Source organism: Staurois parvus, unplaced genomic scaffold (genome assembly GCF_062004578.1).
Source record: "Staurois parvus isolate SC_StPar_1 unplaced genomic scaffold, SC_StPar_1.0 ptg000163l, whole genome shotgun sequence".
Lineage (NCBI taxonomy): Eukaryota > Metazoa > Chordata > Amphibia > Anura > Ranidae > Staurois > Staurois parvus.
The window spans coordinates 2,933,186-2,953,905 of record NW_028317959.1 but is presented as its reverse complement, the minus strand read 5'-3'; the positions used below and the strand labels follow the sequence as shown (position 1 = coordinate 2,953,905).

The 20,720-nt window shown below is 40.0% G+C and overlaps 1 protein-coding gene across 3 annotated transcripts in view; it reads left to right on the top strand.

Annotated features, from left to right (window-relative positions):
* The window catches only part of LOC149463005 (sodium-dependent neutral amino acid transporter B(0)AT2-like), a 134,711-nt gene extending 116,156 nt beyond the window's left edge, over positions 1-18,555 (top strand). For all 3 annotated transcript variants that reach the window (XM_089676071.1, XM_089676069.1, XM_089676070.1), the window contains exons 11-12: positions 3,306-3,468; positions 6,811-18,555. In XM_089676071.1, the coding sequence (XP_089532197.1) occupies positions 3,306-3,468; positions 6,811-7,134 (487 nt within the window). In that variant the 3' untranslated portion in view covers positions 7,135-18,555. The remainder of the gene's footprint in view (positions 1-3,305; positions 3,469-6,810) is intronic.
* Positions 18,556-20,720: the final 2,165 nt, after the last annotated feature.

Here is a 20,720-nt window from a genome sequence, read left to right as displayed (position 1 = left end):
CTGTGCGCTCCCAGCACAAAGACAGGTATGGAAATATGCGGCCCCATGGAAAAAAGCCCAGTTCTGTGATGCCGCATATTTGTGTTAAGTTGGCGTCAAGGGGTTGACCAACTGAGGGCTTAGATGTGCCATATGTGTCATAATCTCTCTCTGATGGGCATAACTGCTGTACATTTGACAGGTGATGTCCTGCTATCTGAAGTTATTTTAGAACTGATCTGTTACAGATTTGACAGCACTGGAGCTTTTATAGTAGATCTACACCCAATCACCAAAATATCATAGAAGCATTAACCTATGTATGTTTAATAACTTCAAATGTTGTGTCCAGTCTTTTGTAAATATGCAGTTTTATTTAAATAATACATAGTGATCCTGCCATGAAGGTTTTTGTTCAGGCACTTCCTGTGCTGACACACATTGTTCAGGTATAGCCCAACATTTGGCAGTAACCAAAAGTAAACCCAAAGCAATACAATGCAATTATATGAGGATCCTGGGGAATTTGTGTACTGGAGATCTTGGTGTGCGGCTGCATTCTTCTTCAAATTGGTGATCTGAGTGAGCAGCATGGATTGAACTATAGCATTTGGAAGTTGGAGGTGGACACCAGGATTAAGGCCTCATTCACACGATACGTGACTAAAAACTAATGTAAAAAATGTGTACATTTCACTTGCAGAGACATGAGTTTACATCAGTTTCCATGTGAATTTCAGTGAGATTTTATGCACGTTGACATCAGTTTTCATGCACGTTTTTTTGTGCACAGATATACACACCCTGTATCATTGATTTTCTTCTGCACTGTTCACGTCAGTTTTTTTTTCCTGTGCAGAAAACTGCAAAACATGTTGCCAGTTTTTGCGCAGAAAAAAAATCTACACATACTAGTGTTGCAGTGTGAACAGGGCACATAGAGAACAATGGTGGAATAATGAGACATCTGCACATGGTGTGAACGAGTCCTTAAAGCGGAGCTCCACCCAAAAGAAGTTATGCTTTAAGGCCTCCTCCCACACTCCTGAAATGCAGCTTTTGGGGAGGGGGGAGCATGTACCCGATTTTGACAAGTACCCGGTCCTACTCCGGCCCTTTCACCCGCCTAGGTGATCGGAAGTTGAAGTTCTCCTCCCCAATTTTGTAGCTGCTGAATTTTAATGTTTACACTGGAGCTCTTATTCAAGTTGGCAGTATGGGGCTTAATTTGAAAAATCTAATGAGCCTATCAGATTAATTTGCTGTTCAAGTATTTAATCAGCTGCAGGTATTGCCGCTGCTTGAATATAGTAGACGTTAGTAGAGTTTCCTCCATCCCTGTTGTTTTGTGTGGATGGAGAATTCTATTAGAACAAGAAAAACTCTATGCGTGTAGAGTTTCCAACCTTTTGTAATGCCTGTGTAAAAAAAATACTTAAAATTAGCTACTCTTGACAAGTACAACTAACAACAATATATCCATTTCTAAGGTAAACCTAAAAGTTTATTTACTTTTTTTTAAATAAAATGCTTTGCTGTTTAACCCCTATCCCTTTGTTGTCTACAATTGACTTCTTCCTCTCCCTTCTCTCCTTAGGTAGTTTTTTTTTTTCAAATTACCCCCACCAAAAAAAAATATATATATATATATATATATATATATATATATATATATATATAATGTTCCACAAACTTTTTTTTTTTTTTGCGGTTTTCATTTTATTCATACAGTGCTGTGCAAAAGTATTTGCCCTATTCCATATATTTGTTTTGCATATTTGTCACACTTAAATGATTCAGATCATCAAACAGATTTTAATATTGCACAAAGATAACCAGAGTAAATACAAAATGCAGTTTTTAGATGATGATTTCATTCATTACTGGAGAAAAGCTGTACAAACCTGCCTGGCCTTATGTGAAAATGTTATTGACCCCCCCCCCCCCACCACACACACACACCCCTTGCTAAATTATGAATTAACTATGATTAACCACATTTTTTGGAAAGCTGAGTTAAATTTAACTCACCATACTGATGGGACTGATGGCTGCCAGACCTATTGAATCAAGAAATCACTTAAATGGAAGCTGTCTGACAAAGTGAAGCATGCTAGAAGATCTAAAAAAGCAGCACATCATGCTGCAATCTAAAGAAATTTAGGAACAGATGAGAAACAAAGTAATTTACATGTAACGGTCCGGAAAAGGTTACAAAGCCATTTCTAAGGCTTTGGGACTCCAGTAAACCACAGTGAGAGCCTTTATCCACAAATGTAGAAAACTTTGAACAGTGGTGAACCTTCCCAGGAGTGACCGGCCTACCAAAATCAAGAGCTCAATGACGACTTATCCAGGAGGTCATAAAAGAACCAGAGCAATATCGAAAGAACTGCAGGCCTCACTTGCCTTAGTTGAGGTCAGTGTTCATGGTTCAACATTAAGAAAGAAACTGGGAAAAACTGGCATCCATGGGAGACTTCCAAGGTGAAAGCCAATGCTGACCAAAAGGAACACAAAGGCTCATCTCACATTTGCCAAAAAACATCTTGATTATTCTCAAGACTTTTGGGCAAATATTCTGTGGACTGATGAGAAAAAAGTTAAACTTTTTGGAAGGTGTGCATCCCATTACATCCAACGTAAAACTATCACAGCATTTCATAAAAAGAATATCATACCAGCAGTCAAACATGATGGTGGTAGTGTGATGGTCTGGGGCTGCTTTGCAGCTTCAGGACCTGGACAACTTGTCATAATTGATGGAACTATGAATTCTGCACTCTACCAAGTCATTGTGTTCACTGTTCCCACAGAAAGATTAGTATCTTGTGCAGTTTCACGAGAGGGTATGCGATTATCCAGGATCAGGCGTTCCACGCGCTGAATGTTCACAGGAATGACTGCTGTGTGCTGGGATCATCACTGATGGATGTACGTCCATCTTTGAAACCTTTACACCATTTAAATATCTTACTGTAGCTGAGCGTCTCATCACCATACTGTGCTTGCAGTCTTTTGTAGATCTCTGTGGGTTTTACGCCTTCATTCACAGGAAACTTCATCACCACACGCTGTTCCATGCACGCACTAATACTGTTGTCTGCCATCTTGATTAATGTTCTCTGGACTGGCCTGCGACATGTGCGCCGCCTATCAGTAATAGGACACACTTGCTACTGTATGTAGTACTGCCACGCTAGCATCCCTTTATATACCTGTAAAATTAAAAAAATCCCGGTTCGACTTGAATGCCTATCATATATGTATATATGACTTAAATATAAAGTCTTCTCTAGATAATTCCATATTTGTTTTTTGTGCAGGTTTATGAATGATATTCAAGACATGTTGGGTTTTCGTCCTTGGATTGTGTACAAATACATGTGGCAATATGTCAGTATCTTGGCTATGATTGGATTACTGCTTGCAAGTTTGATTAGAATGTGCATCACCCACCCAGTGTACCAGTCATGGAACATGAAACAGGTATGGCTGTGAGACAATTTAATAGTCTGTTGATTTATGTTCTCGCCCTAGATTAAAAATATATAAGACTCACACATTTTTTAACGGACTTCATTTAAAAAAATGTGTGAATGTTGGGTAAAAGCATTAATAAGTCGACCCCCTCGTTTTTAAATATGTGCAATACATTCATGGTCAGGACTAAACAAAAAAAGAAATACAGATTTAGTCAGAAAACACTGAATTATTGCATATTAATATTTTGTAGATTTCTGTCCAGAATGCAGGTGGAGCTTTGGAGTTCACTTTACTTGTGTTCATCCTTGGTCTCCTTACCACCAACTTTACAAAAAAAAAAAAAACCTGAATTACACACAGATCAATGGGTTAGAGCATTTACTTATCCCTTTATTGGATTCATCCAAGGTTTGAAACAGACACAGCAACCGTGACGGCAGGCTACTACTGCTCTGCTTTCTCTTTAGCTAACTCTTTGCTTTGTCTTGAAGTAAATGTGTTTGTAAAACAAAGATTACATACATGTAGTAAAAGCAAGGTTTGAACCAGTTTAAATGTGTAGCATTTAAAATAAACTAAAAAAAAAAAAATTATTAAAATTGACCCTAACTATTAGGCCCCTTTCACATAGTTACATAGTTAGTTAAAAAAAAAAAAAAAATTTATAATCCTATACCCACAGTTGATCCAGAGGAAGGCAAAAAAAACCCAGCAAAGCATGATCCAATTTGCTCCTGCAGGGAAAAAAATTCCTTCCTGATCCCCCGAGAGGCAATTGAATACTCCCTGGATCAACTTTACCTATAAATGTTAGTATCCAGTTATATTCTGTGTATCTAGGAAAGAACCCAGTCCTTTTTTAAAGCAATCCACTGAGGTGGCCAGAACCAACTCTTGAGGCAGTCTATTCCACATTTTCACAGCTTTCACTGTGAAGAAACCTTTCCATGTTTGGAGATTACATTTCTTTTCCTCCAGATGTAAAGAGTGCCCCTTGTCCTCTGTGATGACCTCCAGGGTGAATAACTCTACACCGAGTTCACTATATGAACCACTGATGTATTTATACATGGAGATCATATCCCCCCTTATGTATTATACATGGAGATCATATACCCCCCTTATGTATTATACATGTTGATCATATCCCCCCTTATGTATTATACATGTTGATCATATCCCCCCTTAATCTCCTCTTCTCAAGAGAAAATAAATTCAGTTCCTCTAATCTTTCCTCATAGCTGAGCTCCTTCATGCCTCTTATCAATGTGTGGAATCTTATCAGGAGTTGTGGAATCCATTCCAATCCCCCCCCAGTGGAACGGAGCAGGCAGGTGACAGGTCTGTGTCCTCGCTGCTTATGTAGAGCAGACACAGAAACAGCCCACTCTGCTCTATGAGCAGTCAGATATGAGCAGTCAGATGGAAGCAGACTGTCTGTTCACACCCGACTGTCCTCTGATCTACCCAGACGGAAGGGAATAAGTCCCCTTCCGTTTGTTTTTAGTGGATCGAATTGGAATTAGCACACAGGCCCATTTACATTCCTTCTTCATTGAGGAGAATGGAGGGTCTGATTGGGTCAGCCTTAAAAATGGACAGGTAGACCTGATCAGACCAATCGTGTGAAAGGGGCCTTATAGTTTTCCCTTATTTTTTTAAAGGTGTTTTGTTTAATGGCATTTTATATTGTGAGTGTGTTTTCTAATGCTGTTTTAATATATTGTGTTTAACTATGTGTGTATGCCATGCTATTTTTGCTCACTGCTTATATCTGGTTCCTGGTTAAGGGCACAAAAGACAGTGGAGGCATCTGACTGTTTAAATAGGAAATCATTATACAGTCTATAGATACCTCAACAGAGTTTGCATTCAAAGATGTTGAAATGTCACCGCGTATGTGCAGCCGCTTTCTATCGAGTTACTTTCCAGGTACCATATCCTATTTTAGAAGTTCAGCAAGAATATGGATACTGACCACACTTTATTGTGTTCTGTATAGTTGAGTGCCCACTAGCTTGTGAAGCCAAAGGCTTAAAGGATAAGTTCACCTTTGGGAACATGTTACACGTTCCACCCATTTTTAGGGTGGAACATGTAACATGTTCCGATAGCTGCAGCCGCACCCGCTACCCCCTTCCCTCTGATAGATGGTACAGGGAGAAGTTTCCCTGAACTATCTGTCAGATTTAAAAACAGCACGGCCGTGCGGGGCTCTGCCCACATGGCTGTCGGCTTGTAGTTTTCAATGAACTACCATGGCACTGTTGAGCTCTTGGCTCCTGCAAAAAAAGTGCATTTATTATTTTGTCATAAAGGTGAACTTATCCTTTAATTAACATAGCTAACACCCCAGGATAAGGATCCTTATTTTTTGACAGTGAGAGTACCTTTGAGCTGAAGTCAATAATATTTGATAATTGTAGTCAAAATGGCTTAAATAAAGATCCTTATCTATGCTAAAGCTTTTTGAAATGAGTTTAATGTGTTTTTGAATTGTTACACAATCCTTTTTAAGTTAGGAAGACATTTTTAAAGTGGAATTTGGGGCAGCACAGTGACTCAGTGGCAAGCACTTCCTCCTGGCAGCACTAGTGTCGCTGGTTCGAATCCCAACCACGGCACCACCTGCACAGAGTTTGCATGTTCTCCCTGTGCCTGCGTGGGTTTCCTCCGGGTATTCCAGTTTCCTCCCACACTCCAAAGAGATGCAGTTAGGTTAATTGGCAACTGTCTAAATTAGCCCTAGTATGTGTGTGTATGAATGTAAGCAAAGGACCTTAGATTGTATGCACCTTGAGGGTAAATGTGTAATAAATATGTGATGTGTTGCTTAAATTGATGGTGCTATATAAGTACCTGAAATAAATAAATAAAATAATTCCAGTCAAATCCTAATTATACTTGAACCTGCTGCTACCCCCATTCTAAGCCTATTCTAACTACCCTGTAGAGGAGAGATGCCTATACTTACCTATGCTGAGGGCACTCCAGTCCATGTACATGATCGGCTCCCAGCGCCGGCTTCAGCGTAGAGGAGGGATAACCGGCAATAGATGCCCCATAGTAAGCTTATGAGTGACGTGACCGCATAGGCTCTGTATTTGTTTTTGGCAATCCCTCTTGTACACTGAAGCTGGCCACTGGGAAGATCATGTGACTGGACCAGAGTGCCCTCAGCAAATTTAAGTATAAGCAAGTTTCCTTTACAGGGTAGTTTTAATAGGCTTAGAAGCAGTTTTACGTATTGTTAGGACTTGACTGGACTTTTACTTTAAATATGTTTCTCTTTAAGTCTGCGTATATTTTATTAAATTTCCTTTTCTTCTTTGGTTTATGAATTAGGCTGAAGAAGTCAAGTTGGAGTACCCACCCTGGGCCTTCGCCCTTCTGGTCAGCCTGATCATCTTGGCTTCTTTGCCCATCCCTCTGGTCTTCCTGAAGGAAATGCTACAAGACTGGTTACAAAAACAGAGAACAGACAAATATGGTCAGTGTGAATACAGTCAGGGTTGTACAGTTGATGAAGTGACAGAACCCATGGAAGAAAATATAACACGGTGTGGAAATGGTTACCTTCATGTAGAGATGGAAGACCTTGCAGAAAGTGGTAAACTTCTTTCCCCTGAAGAAGATGCTGAAGAGGACACAGACAGTGCAACACCCTAGATACAATCCCAGTTATGGGAAGAATATTGGAATTCCAAACATTACTAAAATGGGTTAAGAGGCTAAAAAAAGCAGCTTTTATGGTCGACAAACATTCAAGTGTTGCTGAGCAGGCAAAGCTGGCTTAGCCTGCCCATGTCCTTTGATCAAATGGTTTCTCACTTGATCAGTTCCTGCCATGGTGAATAGATTACTGTGCCAATTTCATATCAAATTCATGGTCCTTCTGTTTCTCAGTTGCTTCCGCCAGTATTTCAGCCCCTACCTCTACCTGACTGGTCTACCCTACCTGACTTTAAACTAGAGACATATGTATCTTTGAAAGAATGGTACATATTTCCAGCCATGTTTGCTTTAGTTGTTCTTAAAGCTCACAAAGGGAACATCGGGTTGGCGATGGAAAAAATAATCAAACATTGAAGGGTGGCTGCACCAAACAAAGCACTTTCATGAGCCAATCACAGATCAGGTCGCTTACTGTTTTATTCACATAGATATAAACTGTGGAGTTTTAAGGCGTTACCACCATATTAGGTGATTGGACTTCATCCTCTACTGCTGGATTCTAGTTACTGATCTTATATGGAAGGCACCTTCTGTTACAACATCTATTTCTATTGCACCGCGTGTAATATTTATGTGTATATATTTTTTTTTAATTGGAGTAATCTCCGTGGACCTTTGACAATGCTTGAAAGACAGTGTAACCGAACAACATGGTAACAGATCAAAAATCTCTTTCAGAACAGAAGAGTGATTGATCTGGGTACACAATCCATCGCTTCTGTTTAGATGGATTTGTAGATATAATTATTTATGGCTAAGTAAGCTTAGGTTTTCAGGGCTAGATCTATATATTTTATAGAGGCAAAAAATTAATTATTTCTTTTTGGGTGTTTTTGTTTTTTGGTGTTTTTAAATTGTTACTAAACCCAGGTCCCTGCATTCACTATATCTGGTCTCCCACAGTCCAGAGAACATGAAAATGCAATTATTTTAGTAAATATAAACTACTAAATATCTTTTCTCATCAGAAGTTAGAGCAGTCTTTTGACTTCTATCAGTGTCCAGCAGAGCACTGGTTAAAGCTTGTAGAAGGAGTTTTCGTTCTCCCCTGATTGTCCTGTGAGGCTGCAGGATCCCTGACCCTCTGTCTGGACAGTGCTGATTGGCCCTGCGCTGATCACATGCACCCTTGCAAGAAAAAAAAAAACAACTCTCTAGCAATACATGCCAAAGTGAGCATGTGTAGCTTCCTCCAAGGCTTTGTTCTATCAGCAGGTGGACTGGGGACTATGGAAGAAGGGGAGGATCAGAAAAGACAGGATCAGACATTCTTTTTACCCAGTGCAGAGGATTAACCCCTTAGGTTCTACAGCGTGTATAACAAGCATGCTTTACTGCATATACAGATTGATTTTAATTTTGTGGATTTAGTAACACTTTAACTTCTTAGGCAGATTTAAATGTTAATGCTTTTCAGTGGTGTTTTATCATTTAAAGCGGACCTCCAGGATCCCCCACAAAAAATGTGAAAGTCAGCAGCTATGAATCCCCTAGCTATTGACTTTTAATTTAGGGACACTTACCTGTCCATGGATCCAGCAATGTGCTCACCTGAGCCGATTCTTCAATTGGCTTCAGGTGCAGGTGCCGGTTTCCTATTGCACATGTGCATTTGCACTTTGTGAATGAACTCGAGCTTCCAGCCTTTTGGGTGAAGTTCGGGTTTAATATTATCTAGCTGGTGCCTGCAATGAGTGTGAGTTCCCTGGGTCTGACAGTTGCTCATATATTGTCTACAACCAACAATGGCATTTTCTGACTTCCAGTTCTTTGGCGTGAGTTTGTATACAAATGTATATATATAAATGTATACAAACACACATACCCTTTTATATATATATATATATGTATGTATATATATGTGTATATATGTATGTATATATATATGTATATGTGTGTATATATATATGTATATGTGTGTATATATATATATGTATATGTGTGTATATATATATATATTGTATAGAACAAGTCCAAGGTTACGGCATGTAAAAGATTTATTATATAAATCAGCAATATTCCATTAACTAAAGTCTGCCCTTCTTCAATTGGCAACTTGAAAGGGAACCGGAAACAAAGTATCAGTAAAGTATAACCCTTTAAATGAAAGAAAATCTCAAACCTACAAAATAATGCATGCTCAAAGGACCAGATGCAAATCCAAATCCAAATTGAGTTTGCCACCACAGCAGATGCCTTGCAGTTCTCAAGACTGCCAGAGTGCCCTCGTAGTCCATTGACACATCCTCCAGCTTTCTAACAGAAAGCCCATACAGAGGTACATGCAAGAAAGCTAGAGGACGTGTCTGCAGGAGCCGAACACTGTATCTATGGGGCATTGATCGTGGGTGCTATTCTTTGCATACCTGTGGAGGGAATAATAAATACACATTTGTTTCTGCAAAAATGTGTGCATTTATTATTTTTATCCCAATGAACTTATTATTTAAGGCATTCAATCCAATAAACTTCTCTTTTTTTAATGTCAGTTCTCAGTTTCCACCCCTGTGGGTTTTTTTTTGTTTGTTTTTTTGATACATGGTCTGTTACAATGAATTTTAGCTGTGACAATGAATGGACATTTCAAAAAATATATCGCATAGCTTGTCTGTCAGGTAGAATAGACATTAATCATAATTTGTGGGTGAGAGAAGAAATTTCCTTTAATCGTATGTGCGCATTGAATGCAGTTGAGAAAAGGATAGGAATCAGCGGTGTGTGGTCTGGTCTTAAAACATGTACCCACAGACTTTGCCATTGGGAAATAATTTGACCACATAATTGGATATAGTGGGCCCTCCCCTATAGGAGGAAAGTAGTGGGGACACGAACTCTGGCACGTCCAGATTACTGTTATGTAAGCTTTACCTATATATTTTTTTTTTATTATATTTTATAATGGAATACACCTCCTGTGAAAATTGCAGATGGACTACTTTAAGTGGCTTCATGTTTGACAGAGATGAGTGTGCCCATTCTGTTAAGCATGGTACAGGGAAAACCCTTACCCAACATTTGTCTTCCATCACATTCAGTCTCTTTTTTTTTTAATCATGACTTAGTATAATCCAAAGAAAAGGCCGCACACCGATGTCCTCACAGGCAAAATTTTAATCAGCTGAAACATTCTGCACAAGATCCCACCTCCAGGACCAGTCCTCTTACATGTTTCACCTGATGGGCTTAAAGGATAAGTTCTCCTTTGGGAACATGTTACTCATTACTGGTTTTTAGGGTGGAACATGTAACATGTTTGCATAGCCGCAGCCACGCCCACCGCCCCCTCCCTCTGACAGATATCATGGGGAAATTTCTTCCCATACTATCTGTCAGATGTGAAAACAGCATGGCTGTGTGGGGCTCTGCCCCTACACAGGTTATGTCACTCATTCACAGAGTTCTGTGAATGAGTACCTACAAGTCCCGGCAGCCTAAGTGGATACGGGCTTGTAGTTTTCAGTGAACTACCATGGCACTCTGGAGTGCCGTGGTAGTTCACAGAAGCTTCCTGTCAGAATATCTGCTTGACCATACATCTCATATGGCAAACAGATATCCTGACAGGTATGCAGGAGACCTGCATGGCATCAGCTATCTACTGATCGCTGGTGTAATGCTTTACAGCCTCCTTTGTACAAAAAAAATAATTGCACATTTTTTTACCTGCAAAAAAATGTGCATTTATTATTTTTGTCCAAATGGTGAACTTATCCTTTTAATCAATATGCATTTTAATTGTTCCTATTACCCTTACATGGGCAAACTGACTATAGGGAATATATTTAAAAACTCTTGATGGATTTAAACTTGTGCAATAACTGATTACAGTCTGTTGGTTTAACATACAGAATCCCATCATTCATGTGTATCCAAAAAAGTGTTCATCATAAGTATAATTAAGTTTTAGACCCGGCAACAGATACAGGTACTCAATTTTACCCATATATACATCAGTCAGCCATACCATTATGACCACCCACCGTAGGCCTTCGAGACATGGATTCCACTTGACCTCTGAAGGTATGTTGTGGTATCTGGCACCAAGCCATCAGTAGCAGATCCTTTAAGACCTGTAAGTTGTGAGGTGGGGCCTCCATGGATTGTACTTGTTTTTCCAGCACATCCCACAGATGCTCAATTGGAATGAGAATTTGGAGTCCAAGTCAACATCTCAAACTCGTTGTGTTCCTCAAACCATTCTTAGATTCATCAAATCAGACCACGTTCTTCCATTGCTCCTTGGTCCAGTCCTGATGTTCATGTGCCCATTGTAGGTGCATTTGATTGTAGATAGGAGTCAGTATGGGCACCATGACAATAAACTGCGATGCTCTGTGTGTTCTGATACCTTTCTATTTGAACCAGCATTAACTTTTTCAGCAATTTCAGCTACAATAGCTCTTCTGTTTGATCAGATTTTCCTTCCTTGGACTAATTTTGGTTGGTCTTGACCACTACAGACTGGGAATATCCCACAAGAGCTGCAGTTTTGGAATTGTTCTAACCTAGTTGTCTAGACATTACAATTTGGCCTTTGTCAAAGTTGCTCAGATCCCTTACACTTGCTCTTTTTTTCTGCTTTCACCACACTTCAGGGACAACTTGTTCTCTTGTCACCTTATATATCCCACCCATTTCAGATTCCATTGTAACAAAATAATCAATGTTATTCACTTTACCTGTCAGTGGTCAAAATGTTATGGCTGAGCAGTGTATATGTCGCATGCATATATATTTTATATTTTAGTGTCCTTCTCTGACTCTACACCTAAGATTTTGATAGTCTTAGGTGACAAGGGACACAATGTGGTGGCACAGCCAAACCATGCTGGTCAGGATCCAGTACCTGCACTCCAGCAACCTGCTCCTGGGTGAGTGAGACAACCCCATCTTCTCCATACAACACCCCATCTTCTCTAGGGAAAGGGACCCCATCTTTAGACCATGCTGGCTGGCGGGCCTTGTGCCTAGAGTGCCAGAATGGTGGGGAGAAGGGTGTAAAATCAGAATCCCAAGCCACAGGGAGGCTTTCTGCTTCACTCCTGTGTGAACTCTGACAAGCCGGGGTTCACACAGGAGCAGTGGGGAAACCGCATGCGATTTAGACAGGAATCGCACAGCATTCCCGGTCAAACCGCATGCTTTTTTTTGCGGTGCAATTTGCGTCCAAACATTTTGCATTGATACAATTCGCACCACAAAGTATTGGGACTCGGTATCTGCGAGTACTTGATCAAAGTATCGGTACTCGCTGATCATAAAAAAAAAAAGTATCAGTGCGTCTCCAATCACTGCTGTAGAACATCAAACTTATGGACTAAAACCTTGATAATGTCGTGGAATCCCATGGGTTACATAGTTAGTCTGGCTGAAAAAAAAAGACAAAAGTTCATCCAGTTCAACCATTAAAAAAAAAAAGTTATAATCCTACACCCACAACTGATCCAGAGGAAGGCAAAAAACCCAACAAAGCATGATCCAATTTGCTCCTACAGGGAAAATAATTCCTTCCTGACGCCGCGAGAGGCAATCGGATATTCCCTGGATCAACTTTACCTATAAATGTTAGTATCCAGTTATATTCTGTGTATCCAAGAAAGAATCCAGACCTTTTTTAAAGCAATCCACTGAGCTGGCCAGAACCAGCTATTGAGGGCGTCTATACCACATTTTCACAGCTCTTACTGTGAAGAAACCTTTCTGTGTTTGGAGATTAAATTTCTCTTCCTCCAGACGTAAAGAGTGCCCCCTTGTCCTCTGTGATGACCTCAGGGTGAATAGCTCTACACCGAGTTCACTATATGAGCCCCTGATGTATTTATACATGTTGATCATATCCCCCCTTAATCTCCTCTTCTCAAGACAGTATAAATTCAGTTCCTCTTTCCTCGTAGCTGAGCTCCTCCGGCAATATGCAGAAACGCTCCACAAACTTCAAAAGTTCCATTTTGAGAAAATACAAAAACTGATGGATATGCACAGGTTCCTCTTGCTACATTTTTTAAAAATCCTTTCAGAGCTCTCCCTAAAATTTGCAGATGCACATATACCAACTGTGATAGAGCATTAAAACCCAACAATAGCCACATTTTTGAATAGAATGTTCCAACCATTCTCCTCTCTATCAAAAACATTAAAAATGCCTAGAATTCAGCTTTAACTTAGGTCAAGATGGATTGCCCCTTCAAGGGAACTCAATGTGTTATTAAATTACATTATGTATTTGCAAAATTTTATAACTGAAACTAAGAAAACTTTTCAAAAATTTCAGTATGTTTTCATTTATATTTAAAAAAAACAGTGACTATTAAATACCACTAAAAGAAAGCTCTATCTGTCGGGGAAAAAAATGCAAAAAATTCTATTTGGGTACAGTGTTGCATGACTGAGTAATTGTCATTCAAAATGTGACAGCGCTGAAATCTGAAAATTGGCCTGGGCAGGAAGGGGGTGAAAGTGTCCGGTATTGAAGTCATTATATCTCTTCCATTCTACTTTTAATGTTTATCTAAAGAGAAAATCTTTTTTTTTTATTCTGATTATTATACAGGATTTATATAGCGAGGACAGTTTGCTCAGTGCTTTACAATATAATGGGAGACATTACAGCAATAGTACAGTTCAATACAAGGGGGTTAGGAGGGCCCTGTCCTTGGAGCTTACAATCTAAGAGGGAGGGGCTAGTGGTACAAAAGGTAATAACTGGGGAAAGGGGGGGGGGTGGACTGGTAGGAAGAGTAGAAGATCCCATTATTAGCTGAGGGCAGTATAGGCTTCCCTGAAGAGAGAGGTTTTCAGAGATCACCTAAAAGTGAGCAGAGTAGGTGATAGTCGGATATATTGGGGTAGAAAGTTCCAGAGGCTGGGGGAAGCTCTGGAGAAGTCCTGGAGACGAACATGGGAGGAGGAGGTTGTGTGAGGAATGGAGAGTACGGTTTGGGTGATATTTGGAGACAAGATTGGTGATGTAATTTGGGGCAGAGTTATAAATGGCTTTATATGTTATTGTTAATATTTTGAATTTTATTCACTGGGCAATGGGAAGCCAGTGGAGGGATTGGCAGAGAGGGATGGCAGATATGGAACAGTTAGTAAGGTGGATGAGTCTGGTAGCAGCATTCATGATAGACTGAAGAGGGAATAGTCTGCAATGAGGTAGGCCATAGATAGAATGGTAAAGTTAGCTCCTCTGTCAGGTTTTTTTTAATCACTGACTGTGCCCTATAAAAGCTTGGCCATACACTGTTAAAATTTCAATTGGTTCCTAAGGTATGTTATCAAATTTGCTTAGCTGGTGGCCCTGTCGGCCACCTCCTACTCAACGTCCCTTAGTTTAAGAAAAAAAAAATCAAAGGAGTTGGGCAGAAAACTGTTGGCAGAACAGCAGGCTGCATCCAATCAGGTGCAGCTGCTGTTTTGGCATTTTGACAGCTAGCTGTCAAAGTACAATAGCTGCAGCGGGACAATCACGTGGATTAATAAATAAAAAATATATCTGCCCTAAGATGGGAAAAAAAACCCAACAAAATGTAAAGACGCTTGTTAATCAATGAGACACCAAGTGAGAAAACAAAATAACAGCGCTAATGAACAAATATAGGGTGCAGCAACATAACTTCCTTTTTTCAAAACGCAATAAAACCCATTTTATGAATCAGAATTGTTTTTATTGTCTTTAATAATGTAGGTACATATCTAAAGTTCTGTTTTACACAGTTTTGAAAATCATATCAGGTAGGTGACGCCCCCCATTGTCCATACACTGAATAAGCCAATTTCTGGCGTTTTTCATGACCCTTACCAGCATAGCAGCGGGTATGTTGGCAATTTCTGCGCGGATGTTGGCCTTCAGGTCTTGCAGGGTCCTTGGACGGTTTACATAAACGCGGGATTTCAAAAAAACCCACAAAAAAAAGTCGCAAGGGGCCAAATCGGGGGAGCGAGCTGGTCACTCCAAATCGCCCCTTATTGAGATGAGGCGCTCCGGGAAGTGTTCCCTTAAAACAGCCATTGATGCTCTTGAAGTGTGAGCCGTTGCTCCGTCCTGTTGGAGGAATTTGTTTTTCCACGACTTGATGAATTGGACTTAGGGGACATTTGGTTCCAACAGGATGGAGCAATGGCTCACACTTCAAGACCATCAATGACTGTTTTAAGGGAACACTTCCCGGAGCGCCTCATCTCAATAAGGGGCAATTTGGAGTGACCAGCCCGCTCCCCCGATTTGGCCCCTTGCGACTTTTTTTTGTGGGGTTTTTTGAAATCCCGCGTTTATGTAAACCGCCCAAGGACCCTGCAAGACCTGAAGGCCAACATCCGCGCAGAAATTGCCAACATACCCGCTGCTATGCTGGTAAGGGTCATGAAGAATGCCAGAAATTGGCTTATTCAGTGTATGGACAATGGGGGGCGTCACCTACCTGATATGATTTTCAAAACTGTGTAAAACAGAACTTTAGATATGTACCTACATTATTAAAGACAATAAAAACAATTCTGATTCATAAAATGGGTTTTATTGCGTTTTGAAAAAAGGAAGTTATGTTGCTGCACCCTGTATAAACAAAAACCAAATGATTATAGTATAGTGAATATTTCATCAGTGAATTTAATTTTAAATCATAGTTAATTGCATACAGTGAATAGTAAAAAAAATTTAAATGTCCATGTGAAAGCTGATTTCAAGTTACAAAAAAAATGCCATCGTCTCCAAAGAGTACCAAGTGCAATCTAGGTGCCGACAATACACCACGATGTGAAAAAACTCCTCCACCTATAGATGTTAGAGCCTCTTACCAGACCAGATGGACCATAAAGTTATAAATGGTCATAGAACGCTCAGCTCGAAGATGTGCAATCACAATCTCACCATAGTAGACCAGTAGCCATTCACGTTGATTGATTAGATTTTTATTATTCAGCTCGCCAGCTGAAAAAAAAAAAAATTAGGTGTATGGCCAGGTGAAAGAAATTTCACTCTCTTTTGTCCAGATAACTAACTACACCAAGACTGGAAAAAAGGTAGACCCAAAAGGTAGACCCAAAATTTTGAGTAGCAGTACTAAAAAGGAAAATCTTCCAATGGGGACACTTCTTCCATCAAAGAGGGCATATCTCTCACTTGTGTCTACAGGACTGGAAGTAAACAGAAATCTCCCAAAAGGAACAGATCCAAGACAAAAAAAAATGAAACTTACCATAGTTTTAAAAAATTGTTTTGCCAATATATACTTTAACCCCTTGCCCTCCCGAGGATTTACCTCCCTTCCTGACCAGACCATTTTTTGTGTTACGGTGCTGCATTACTTTAACTGACAGTTGCGCAGTCATGCAGCGCTACACCCAAATGAAATGTACGTCCTTTTTTTTCCTCACGAATTGAGCTTTCTTTCGGTGGTATTTGATCGCCTGTGTGTTCTTATTTTTTGTGCTATACAAAAAAAAAAGACCGACAATTTTGAGAAAAAAAACCAAAACAATATTTTTGACTTGTTGCTATTAAACATGTCCAGTAAAAAAATGTTAAAAATCAAATTGTCATAAATTTAAACCAAAATGTATTCTGCGACATGTCTTTGCTAAAAAAAAAAAAATCCAAATATGTGTAAATTAATTGGTTCACATGAAATTTATAGCGTCTACAAATAACGGTATATATATATACTGGGATTTTTAAATTTTTTTTTTTTTTTAAATTTTACTAGTAATGGCGGCGATCAGTGACTTATATCGGGACTGCAGCGGGCATTCTGACACTGGGGGGAACTGACTGATGTCACTGACATCTCCAGTGACACCAATACAGTGATCAGTGATAAATAAAAAGCACTGACACTGTACTAATGGCACTGGACTGGAAGGGGTTGACATGAGGGGTGATCAAAGGGTTAACTGTGTGCTGTTTTACTTGTGTCTGTGTGCTTCACTGTAAGCACACTGCTTTGGATGACTGTGATGTGCACAGCCATCCAAAGCAGTGTGCATGAGCTGACAGGGAGGAGAACTGTTTTGTTTACAAACAGTCCTCCCCATCGGAGATGCTTGGCAATCAGTGGGCGCCGGCAAGTAATCACCGACCAGGACCCAGTGATTGACAGCCAAGTACGGCGGCGCTAGTACGTGTGCCCCCTACCTAGCAATGCAAAATCACGTATGTATATATATATATATATATATATATATATATATATATATGATTTTGCGCACCCATGCCACCCTGTAGCAGTATTTCTGCTATAGGGCAGTCGAGAATCGGTTAAAGCGGAGTTCCAGCTGTTTTTGTGTTCATTAAGGGCTAGTTCACACTAGATGCAGTTCAGTGTGCTTTTTGTTGCATCAAAAATGCATGAACAGTGTTGCCCATGTATTTCAATGGCCCTGGTTCACACTAGTCCCAATCAGTTTCCAGTGCAGAAATAAAAGTAGAACATGCTGCATTTTTTCTGCACAGAACCATACTGGAACCTAGCAAACTGCATCAAAACTGCTTGTGCTGTGATCTGTAAGCAAAAACGTACCTGGAATGCATCTGGAGTACATTTTTATAGTGTGAACTGGCCCTAAAAGTCAGCAGTTACAAAAACTGTAGCTGCTGACTTTTAATAAACACACACTTACCTGTCCCAGGGTCCAGCGATGTTGTCACCTGCGCCGTCCCTTCTCTCCTCCCCGGCGCCGGCATCTCAACTGTAAGTACCAGGCTGTGACAGATTCCGGCTTCACAGCCAGGTGCCAACTGCGCATGCGTGAGTCATGCTGCGCCTCCTGATTGGTCCGGTAGTCTTCTGGGACCTGTGAATGTTCCCAGGAGACTGCGGGAGGGGGCTGAACCTCTGGCTCACGTCGTGGAGACGTGAGCCGGAAGTGGGAGCAGGTCCCTGTCAAAAACAGGTATCCGCTCCCCCTCCCCCGCAAAAGGTGCCAAATATGGCAGTGGAGGGGGGAGGAGGCAAATAAGCGGAGTTTATACTTTTGAGTGAACTCCACTTTAATGTAGTCATTTATTATTGTCTAAAAAACAGATATGAGAGATTTTACCCCAAACTGTACAGTTTTCTCTTTTTATTGTGTTTAAATATTGCTACAGCTGAGTTGTGTTTATTTTTGTTAACGTGAACCAGGTAGTATGCCTATAGACTTGACAGCCATATTTGAGGGACTGGAGCTAGAGATTATGTACAGAGGACCCGCAGATGCAACAGCTGCAAACCTATTGAAGTGTACAAACACGAAGTATGGATCACTGAATGGTTTTATGATTGTGTTGAACATTCCTGTGCACACTCTTCATCCAGAAATGTATAGAGAAAAATGGAATGACTGAAAGAAAACATGAATAAACTGTGCTAAAGCTTTTGTTTTGTTTCTGATTGTTTTTTCCTAAACTAATAGATCATTTAAAGTGGTTGTAAACCTCAGACATGAAATATGAACAAAGTATATTCCTCTATAGTGTACTTGTCTCAATTAAGTTTTCCTGACACCAGAAGAAAAAAAATTGACTGGGGAGGGAGTTCAGCACACAGCCTGTGATTGACAGCCTCAGCTCTGTTCCTATGTGCTGTATCACTGTCTTTTCCCTCCAATCAGTGCTGTCTTCATTGAGCTCAGCAGGGTGTAATTTCAGCTCTTCTCCCCGTTTTCTGAACTCTCAGACAAGCTTTATCAATTCAATTTTTAACAGATGCCTCAGCTCTGTTCCTGGGTCCTTTGTGAAGGGGGATCTGTTCCTTCCCTCTAAGCAGCTGTTACTTACTGAGCTCTGCAGAATGTAACTACAGCCCCCTGCTTTCTGAAAGCTCAGACAAGCTGTATAAATTCAGCACCTTGAACAGTTGTAGAGAATAGAATACTGCAGATAAACAGGTGCAACTTATGTAGGAGGATTTGTTTCATCCTTGTGTATCACATGAGGCCAGTCACTTTCCTGAGTATATGTGACGGTTTATAACTATTTTAAAGGAAAAATGATGTAGGCTGCCATTGCTGGACTCGTGGAAATGTTAGTAAGGGACCTGGACAAAGAAAGCAGAAAGTGATGTCTAAACTCCTGATTTGCGTACGTGTTCTGATTCAGCAATTTAAGTAAGCCATAAACGTCCCCAATCCATGGTAAACAAAATGAAAGGAGGAACCTCCCCTACCAGCTATTGTATTCAGACAGCTGCAGCACTCACTGCGCTCTGAATACCCAAACAGTGGCTGCATCTAAGAGCATATAGTCACTGTTCGGTGGACAATTTTTGACCCAGCTCCTTTGATTTTTTTTTTTTTTTTTTGTAGTTAACTTTTGTGGAGCTGAATAGTTCAGACATCAGGAATCAGCCAAAATTCGAGCCAACTTTTGCTAGCTTTAGAAAGTATGACAGCCAAGCAATTCGCTTTTCTAGAGAGAATAATAAATGCAAGCTCTAAGACTCGGTTCACACTACTGCGACTCCCAAAGTCGGGCGCCTTGCTTGCGATTTCCTTGCGACGTTTGTAATTTAACATTGCAGTCCTTGACACTCAACTCGCTGTGACTTCTGTTTTGACTTGTCATGTGACTTTACGTGTCGCAAGTTGCATGATAAGTCGCAGCAGTGTGAATTGAGACTAAAGGTGCGAATACATGATTAGAAAAATGATGATGTGAACCTCCTGCGCTTATAACTAAAAAATAAATAAATACAAATAACAGAGAGAAGCTGCTAACCTCCAATCATATACCTAATGATCCAATGAATAGGATGAGGAAAAAATGATGTAGCGCTGCTCAAATGGATTAATGAATAAATCACATCTCATAAATGCATATCTAAATCAAAACTTTATATATTTTTATCACATTTATTTAGATATGCATTTATGAGTTTGATATGTGATTTATTCATTTAATACACGATTAGAAAATCGACCAATCGGTCATCTGACGACTGAGAGGCGTTCGCTCATTGGTTGAAATCGTGGCCCACATTAACCAATCTAAAAAAATCGTTTGTCGGGCAATACATAGTGTTGACGTCTTCCGTACAAGTGGAAGTGATGCAATGTGCGTGTGACCTTGTAGCCACGCCCTTCCGGCCAGAACAAGAGATATACACAACAATTACCAGCAATGAGTATAATATCGTTTATTACATTAGCTATATTCATAAATAGTGATACATAAAATATAATCTGCAGAATTCTGGTTTCATTATCTCATTAGGCCAATCTACTTTTAACATTGGATTTTTCGTTCGTGTTTACGAAGATTCCTTGGACATAAACATCCGGGTCATCTTCTGTTTCCGCTCATGCGTGATAGCGCTTGATTGATTTTTTTCGTACGACCGTCATACCACCGCATAGAAAATCGGTCGTTCGTATGCGAAACGACAACATTTTTCACTGTTGTTTGACCAAGTTTTTTTGTTCACAATATCGTTATCGGTTAAAACATCCTGCTCCTCAACGAAGAGAAAATCGTTTAATCAGTGGTTCCGCTAAACTTTTCATACGATTTTCTTATCGTGCATACGGGATATTAGGCTATTTCC